The 9,015-nt window shown below is 46.2% G+C and overlaps 1 protein-coding gene across 2 annotated transcripts in view; it reads right to left on the reverse strand.

The window, feature by feature from the left end:
- The window catches only part of C14H16orf72 (chromosome 14 C16orf72 homolog), a 50,148-nt gene extending 41,458 nt beyond the window's left edge, over nt 1-8,690 (reverse strand). The window contains exons 1-2 of one of the 2 annotated variants that reach the window (XM_032230451.1): nt 8,219-8,682; nt 7,356-7,436 (exon numbers count right to left, since the gene is read on the reverse strand). In XM_032230451.1, the coding sequence (XP_032086342.1) occupies nt 7,356-7,436; nt 8,219-8,495 (358 nt within the window). In that variant the 5' untranslated portion in view covers nt 8,496-8,682. Of the gene's footprint in view, nt 1-7,355; nt 7,437-8,218 lie in introns of both variants that reach the window. The other variant, XM_032230452.1, reaches the window with a different exon arrangement.
- Between the last annotated feature and the right edge of the window lie 325 nt (nt 8,691-9,015).

Below are 9,015 nucleotides of genomic sequence, written 5' to 3' on the forward strand. Positions count from 1 at the left end.
GATAGAACTGGCATCTAGTCCAAAAAACTTACAATAATAGGATGTCGAGAATGAAAAGGGGGAGAGCAGCAGACAAAAGCAGCGCATCGATATCACTTCAGTTGCACCTACAGAGCTAGAATACTCCCTTGCCATGAGAACCAGGTGGGTTTTCTAACATGGACTGCCTCTGGAGGGGACACGTGACCAGGCGGCCAAGAGGCATTTCTATGCAAGGGAAGGAACACGTATGCTGACAAAGCAATGTGAGAAGCCAAGCCAAGGAGAGAGGGCTGAAAACAAGGCCAGGCTTGCTCAGAATCCAGATGTGGAGCCCATGCCATGCAGAGGCTGAGGGAGTGGCACCTCAGCTGCAAAGTTCTGCATGGGCATGAAGAAATAGCAACAAAGTGAAAGGTGAGCAGGGAATACATAGGAAGATCTGCTTTATTCTCTTGATTAGATATTTTTCTTTTGTCCCACCTTATTTTTTTACAAATAACTCAAACATGCCAATAAAAGAGAATGTTTGTAGTCCAGGGGTCCTTGGTGCTCCCTGAGTTTGCTTATTTTCTTGCAGATGTTTCATTACTACCCATACTTACGTTACTAGTTTAGGTAATGGCCAAGCAAGTTCAGAGAGCACCAAGGATCCCCTTCATACCAACTACTCCCCCATTTTTCCCCACAACCCCACTGTGAGGTGGGTTGAGGTGAGAGAGAGAGACTGGCCCAGAGTCACCCAGCCATGTTTTACATGCCTAAGGAAGGACTAAAATTCAATCTCCTGGTTTCTAGCTGGTGCCTTAACCACTAGACCAAAATTAGCGTTATATAGAGAAGTCCTAATCTGACAACCGAAGGGGGAAGGTTGGGAAGGAAAAGAGAACATAAAAAGCAGCATCGGATTGACAGGCAAATGTTACTGATGGTCAAGAAATGCAAACTAAGAGACCTGACCCTTGGAAAGATATAGGACAGTGATGGTGAACCTTTTCGGCACTGAGTGCCCAAACCAGAATGTGCACATGCAGCTGGCTGGTGCATATGCCTGAAAAACAGCCTGAAAATGGCCCAAAAACTTGGCTGGAAACCGGCCCCAAAATGGCTGTTTTTTGGCCGTTTTGGGGGCATTTTCAGGCCGTTTTTTGGCACTCAGAAAGACCAGCTGGCAACAGTGCACATGCCCTCAGAGAGGGCTCTGCATGCCACCTCTGGCACGTGTGCCATAGGTTCGCCATCACGGATAAAGGATAAGCTCAACCTCAAGAGATATTAAGCCTGAGATGATACTGAGGCTCCAAAACAGAACTATTAGAAAAATACTTAAGAGGCTGGATGGATAAACAGGAGTTAGACAAAATCAAGACTCTATTTAGATGATAGTTAATACTGACAGACAGAATAGGAATTGATGAAACTGTTCAATTGAAACGTTGCCCAGAATGGCTAATGGAGCATCAGCCACAGAGCCCTGCTAAGATGGGGGAAGGGAAGAGAGAGAGCAGGGCTCTTGGACCAGAAATTATGAAAGGGAAAACAAGTCAGCAGGATGAAGAGCTATGGCATTTGGGGATTTAAATAGGAGGGTGCAATCAAATGGATTTAAGATGGTAGAAAGGGAAACTGAATTGGGCAGTTAACTCAAGGGCAGTTTCAGTGAAGTGAAGGTGATGGAAAATAGAGTCAGAAATTAGACTGCAATGAATTTAGAAGACAGTAGAATTAATTGTTCTTTGTGCTTCGGGAGGAAAAGTGGGATAAATAAATTAATCCCCCTTTAGGTGAGGGCAGCAATTTCTCAAGAGAATGGGAACTTTAATTCCAGAGTCATATCAGGCTGGCAAGGATAAAAAACAACCTCATTTCTATTCTTGAATTTGACTATCAAATCCAACCAAGACCCAAATCTCCCTGAAGTAATATTTCTATCCAGCTTTATTCATCAGAAACAATCTATTCCCCCGCCAAGGCACAACTGCTATTAATACTTATACATCACATATTTCTGCTGGGCAACAGTATTTTTTTTCCCCAACGAAAGAGGTGGCTTCTACAGATTGCACGAAGCAATGTTCTGCAGAACCTTGAAAATATAATCAGCAGGTTCAAACTGTACTTTCCATAACTACTCACCAACACTTTGTGCTTAAGAATGCCATCCACGCTGCAGCCTCAGCTGATGGGAGAGTAAGCTACCTTCTAAAATAGACTCTTGAGAATATGATACCGCATTCCGCAACATTAAGCACAAGTAAAACTTAACACTATTACGACAGTCAAATTGTCACATGTTGTTTTGAACTAAAAACAAGTCTTTGTTTTCCACAGACATTACTGGGACATTTTGTAAATGAAGACTTCAGGCCAAGACACCTTCCTTTGACCCACCTATGCACAAACTAATGTGATAACACCTTCAGCCAATGCTATGCTTATAAATAAGAGCATTTCTAATAAATGGACAACTTGTGTAATTCTGCAACAAAAAGAAACTGGTGGGCACAATTAAAAATGTTACCGATCACATTACACTGTCTCAGCTTTGGGGCTCTTAGTGTGCCGAGCCCAATATGCATTCCCAGTTCAAAATTTATGATCTAATACATTATTATTATACAATTGGTCATACATGTTCCTATTGTGATGAATGTTATAGTCATATGTCATTAGTATGATCCATTGTGGAACTTTTCTCCATGGATGTTACTAACTGTAGGTCTCAGTGAATCACTCTTGATCCTCACGGGAGCTAAGACAGAGTAAGAAAGCAATCTGCTTGATTTAAAAAGCTCCAGGCCAAAACTTCAGTTCCTGAATTCTTTTATCCAAGGACAGCATTATTAAGAATTCATAAAGGTTGACAATTCTCATATGACTCTCATTATGTTATTCTATAATGCGTATTGTATATTCAGAGTGAGCAGAAACATCTGGCATAAAACACAACCCTGCCATGAAAAAAACACTGGCAGTTAATTTGACATTGTTCTTACTCTTAATTCATCTTTACAATGGTGTTTTTCTTTACTCAAGAACATAAAGCAGACTTTTCCCCACAAATGCTGTTGAAGTTCCACTGAAACATAAACTGTCTAAATGAGTCCACAGTAAACCCAGAGATCCAACAAAACCTGTGACAAAACCATGAAGACTAGATCCCTTCCAAGCAGATCCACTTCATTGCTCATCCAACAAAAACTAAGGTGATTTATAGGTTATAGGAAGGAGCCAAGGACTGGGGAAACCCAAGTTCTGCTATCCAAGCTTTTAGAGCAAATTTGGACCAGCCATCCTTTCAGCTAAATCAGCCTCAAAATATTATTACGGGATAAAACTGGAGGGGAAGCACTATATGTTTACATCTGTCTTTCTCAGATACAAGGTGACTTAAGAAAGAGGGTGCCACATGTGCCATAGCAATGTCATCATTACAAACACAATCAACATTTGATAATCCATATAAGTTCCCAGAAACACGGGCTCTACCAGTATCAGGACATTCACATGGTGGTAGGTGGATTTTCAAAATTAAGTTAAAATTATATATACAGAAAATAAAAACAGTACAAATGTATAGAAAGCAATGCTCATTCTTGGGGAGGGAGTCAATCTCCTCCATGTAAGCTCTTTGGAATATTTATTCTTCCCAAAATATATGTAAAGGTTAACTCTTTTGTTAAAGATGGGGGAGCTTGGGGTGGAAGCTTTTAAAACCTTCTACTGAGTGAATTGCTGTTACAGAGTTCTGAGTTTATGGTCTGTACTTCCGTACGAGCTTTTTACAACTAAAAAATCATGACAGAACTTTTAGCAAAGATGCCTTTTCCTTCTTTGCTAAAAATAGGGCTGCCATTTAAACACCTGAACAAATGGTCAGATAAGACCAAAATCCCCCTGCAAGGGTAACATCCTGGTCCCACAAGGGCCAGCTGGATGCCAACAGGAAGCCAACAGGGAACATGTGCAATCTCTCATACCCACTAGTTGCACAAGTAGGTTCACATGGCATATTAAGTCATAGACCACATAACTACTGTTCTTAAATTGGACTAAAATGATTCATTTAATATAATATGCCAATCTTCAAACAAGCAATTACCACTTAGTATGATGTCTCAGTCCATCCAGTAAGTCCTTTTTACCTGCCATGAATCTTTGTCACTCACATACACAGAGTAGGAAGAGAGTGAGTCCTCATATCACTAGACTAGATTCTAAGACCAAGAGAAAGAAGAGAAGGAAAAACTAATCTGTACAACTTTGATCAGGACTGTGCTTAGCTAACAATTTATGGAGCAATTTATGCCCCAATGTCTTGCAGTAGAATTTTCTAATTTGGGAGATATCATTCCTGCAATTCTAAGATGCATTATAAATATGGGTAAGGTTGGGATACGCAGAAGACGCTGATTCTCCTCTATACTTTCACAAGATTATAAAAATGCAGAGTAAGGAGATGGCATCCCTTGTCCTTCTGCAAGACTAGATTACCAGTACATTCTTTCCCAGCTAATTCCATGCACTGCTTGGATTTCTAGCAAGAGGCACAGGCTGCAGACAAACCATCTGGCTTTGAACCCAGCAACTGCCAAGTGATAAGCCAACAAAATGGCAGCTGGTGCCAATTAGAGAAAGAGATCTGACTAATACTATTGGCTGAGCTGGCAAATACTTCCCTGGATGACTAAATGGTGGCTGTTTTCAGCACTGCATTCCATTTGGCCACTTCAGACGGCATCATCTAATTACACCAATGGCTTCTAAAGTAAGTTATTCACATGATGTAGGAATGGCAAAGTCCAATAAAAATATTGTTACCTTTATTTATTGGGTCACCAAACTTGTTATCGAGGCAACTCGGGCTTTGGCTGAGCCAGCATTTGCCAATCAGTGATCAAGTACTTATTATGAGTAACTGGAAGTACTTTAGGATATTTAAGGTCAAGCCAGTAGTAACATATTCTGGAGTCTTCTCTTTTTCTCCATGAGCTGAAAGGAATTTCTCAGCACTCACGGAGTTTGTGGAAGTATGAAGCACCCAAGACTATTAAATCAGTCTTACAGATGTTTATAAATTAGTATGGAACTAGAATATTTATAGAGTTGACAGAATGAGTATTTTCCAAAAACGCTGTAACAGTTAAAGGATAGAAAAAAGTAATAGAAAGTTAACATAACATCTAAAATTTCTTTCTCTGCCCATCTACTCCAGAGTTAGAAATAAGTCGATTTCTACCACACTCTCTAAGATGAGAAATAACTAGACATGAAGATCTAACCTTATTTAAAAGTCAGTATAAATAGTACAGGGTTATAACCACACAAGTATCTCTAATATTTCAAACCATGCACAGCCAAACAATGAAGACTCATTCCCTGGAAAACTACAACATTTTTCCCATGAGAAGCTAGATTATGTCAAGCTTACCTAGAAATTGAAGATTCCAAAAATTCACTGAGTTAAGGGACTGATCAACTATTTTGTAGTACATAATGATACAAATGATGTATGGCAATGAGCCGCAGATAATGTGTTGAAATACTGTATGCTGTGCACATAGTAGAATCTGTTCAATTTTAAATGTCACTTGAATATCAGCATTCGAGGCAAATCATTTAAACAAAATCACATTATAAGTCCCAGCTTGAACCTGGCTTATAAACATAATTCATTCTAAGATACTTTGTTATTCCTGAAATTGGGACCCTTCACTATTCCTATATCCTAAACAAACCTCTTGCAAATCCAGGGAGTTTGGGGCAAACAGCAGATAAAATACTCTTTTTTGTCCTCAGGAAGCATTCCATAAGAAAGCCCACAAACGCATGTATATCCACAAACCACAAAAACCTCCCAAATACAGAAGCACTTGCCTCCACGCACCCTACAATGAACACTTGGAACAAAATTTTTAAAAAAACAGTACCCTGAAATAAATGGAGACAACTATGCAAGCCTTGTATACCATTGGATCTACAGGGTCTCCTATACCATTGGCAACTAGAAGATGTCCCTTCCAACTCAGTTATCCTATAATACACTCCTGATGGGATTACAAGATTGCTAGCTCAGGATCTCTTCTGAATCTGCTTGACTCACAGAAATGCTCTTGTTCTACCCAAAAGTTCTAGTTTCTCCCAGCTCTCAATTTCTTTTAACATATTTTATTGAGTTATAAAGTATTATAAAATACAAAATACAAAGCAAATAGAAAAGCAGTGCTAGGTGGGGAGGGGAAAAAGAAGTGAGGAAAGAAAAAGAAAAAAAGCAGCATTGACTTCTGATTCTCTCTGTTACAGTAAAAGAAGGCATTAACATCAAATCACAACTTTTTGCTTTTTCATAATATGAACAAGCCATTTCTATAAAGTTCAGTCTAATTGTTAAAACCCAAAGTCAAGAGTTTCATTCTTTTCCACACCAAGCACGAAATTCAGAGGCAATCCGCACCAACTCTCAATTTCGAAAGAGGTCTCATAAAAGATTACTGAGGAACGTTTTAGTGACCATAGTCTTTTAGTGGCAATGGCCCCAGCAGCTCCTGGCCTTGGGGTGAGTGAAGTCACATACAGACCAGTTTGAAGCTGGCCGGCCCCCGAATGTTGAATCTTGAGAGGAGAAAGGTCCTAAGCATCAAAGCAATTGTAACCACTCCGTCCTCTCTCAGGTCCTGGAGAAGAGCTGGCTTTGCCCCTGACATTCATACACCATAGGCTGCAAAGGAGACACTGAAGGGTCACCTTGCAAGGGCCACTTGACCCTTCAAGGCAGTCAGTGAGGAGCCAGACTGCAGTTCCCTCTTCCAGGTGTTTCCTGGGGATCCCAGAATCCCCAGAGAGCACAGAGAGCTGGGCTTCTCTAGAGAGCCACTGGAACTGCTTTGTTTCCAAAAGTTGTGACCGTTCCATCACGGGAAGCTTTTGAGAAGAGACTGGACAGGGGGTCTCCTGCCTTAAGCAGGGGGCTGGACTAGAAGACCTCCAAGGTCCCTTCCAACTCTGTTATTCTGTTATTACTTCAGATGATTTCTATACTTATTGATTACTTATGATCACTTCATGTGATCTTGATACTAACGTCCTGTTAATCTGGAATGGTAGAGGGCCTCCTGCTTAAGCAGGGGGGTTGGACTAGAAGACCACCAAGGTCCCTTCCACCTCTGTTGTTCTGGAATGGTAAGAGGGCCTCCTGCTTTAATCAGGTCCCTTCCAGCTCTATTCTGACTGGAAAACGCCACCCACAGACCCCCACCCTGCTTCTCTCCCTCTGCCCTGTTCCACCAGGCAACCCCACACCCAGAGGCTCCCCGCCCAGGACGTCTAGCCCCCCTCCTCCTTCCCCCCCACCCCGTGCCCCCCCTGTCCCTGCTCACCTTTGTAGAGGTTGGTGACGGCGGTGGCCGCGTTCTGGAAGGGCACCCAAAGGGAGAGGCCGGGCTGCTGGCACACGCGGTCTGCGCGTGGAGGGAGAGCAAAGGGGAGAAGTGAGCCTCGCCGTGACCGCCTAACCTCCCCTCCCCATCCCCCAACCTCCTCTTTTGCTCCTTCTTCTTCAAGGCCCGGCCATGTTGGGCTTCGCCATTTTGTTCACCCGCCGCCGCCGCCGCCGCCGGGACGGAAGCGCAGGAAATGGGGGGAGGGGGCAGGGAGAGAAGTGGCTCAAGGAGGACGGAAGCCGCCGGGAAGAGTCCAAGTCCGCCCGGGGGGGGAGGAAAAAGTGAGCGGGGCGGAATCGTCCATTTACACGCCCCCATGGGTGGGGGGGTTCAGAAAAAAGGACGCCCCTTCTTTAAAAAAGGGAAACTACGTCTGTTCGATTGGCGGCGGCAGCGCCCCCCCCCGTTAAGGCCCTTCCCAACCGCGTATTCGACCCCCCCTCCAACCATTTTGTTGATGGGAGGGGCCAAGGGCCCGGGCGAGCCCACCCTCCCTCAGGGACGGGGGACGGATGGGCTAATCCATTATGTCCCCCCTAACCCCGGGGAGCCGCTCCTTTCACCGGCTGAGAGGAAAAGAAAGAGAAGCGGCGGCGGTGGCGGTGATGAGGCCTCCCGCCATCTTGAGGGCGCCCGGCGGGGCAACCGGGCCGGGCCTCGGACGACCACTCCCAAGATTCCCACCCGGGAGAAGACGCGGAGGGGGGGGAGACAGTCCCTCCCGTGGGGGGGGTGTCTTCCCGCCCGTGTCGACACGTGTCAGGGCATCCACACGTGCGGCGGGGGGGCTCTGGGCTCACCCTTGTAGAGCTGCGCCACGGCGGTGGCCGAGTTCTGGAAGAGGTGCCAGAGCTTCTGCTGCTTGGGTTCCGGCTGCGGGGTGGCGGTGGCGGCCGCCTCGTCGTCGTCCTGCAGTTCGGGTGGTAGAGGGACGCCCCCGCCGCCGCCTAGGCCGCCGCCGTCGTCCTGCTCGGCCTCGGCCAGACACTGCCGCTCCCACTGGCTGAACCAGTGCTCGGGCCCGTGCAGCTCCTGGATCTCGGCCTCGCCTTCCTCCTGCGCCGCCTGATCCTCCATCGCTCGCTCGCCCGACCGGGCCCGCCTCGCCGCGGCTCCGGCTACCTCCGTCCGGCCGCGCCCGGCAGCTGCGGCGACGCCATCAAGAAGAGCCGCTGCCGCCGCCGCATCCCCGGCCGCTGCCGCCGCCCACACTGAGCCCGAGACGCCGCCCCGAGCGCCCCAAAAGGCCTCACCCGAACATGCTAGGGGGAGGGGACAGAAAACGACGACCCCACCCGCGGCAGAGCCCGCCTCCTTCAGTCCGCCGTCGCCGCTGCCAAGCGACCCTTCGGCGCCTGCCGCGCGCTCATTGGGCGGCTGACGTGCCCATCAATGTCATAAAGGAGGAGGAGACGAAGACGAGGTCATCAAGGTTGGTTACGCCGGCAAAATGGAAAGGAGGAAGACGGGGAGGGAAACGAGGGGGGGGAGGAGGGGGATCCGTCCGCGCAGGCGCAGCCGAGGAGGTGGGGTGAAAGGTATGCGCGCGTACATCAGCCTGGCTGCGCCTCCGGGCGCGCGCCAGTTTCTCCTGCGC

This window comes from Thamnophis elegans, chromosome 14 (assembly GCF_009769535.1).
Source record: "Thamnophis elegans isolate rThaEle1 chromosome 14, rThaEle1.pri, whole genome shotgun sequence".
Taxonomy (NCBI): Eukaryota; Metazoa; Chordata; class Lepidosauria; order Squamata; family Colubridae; genus Thamnophis; species Thamnophis elegans.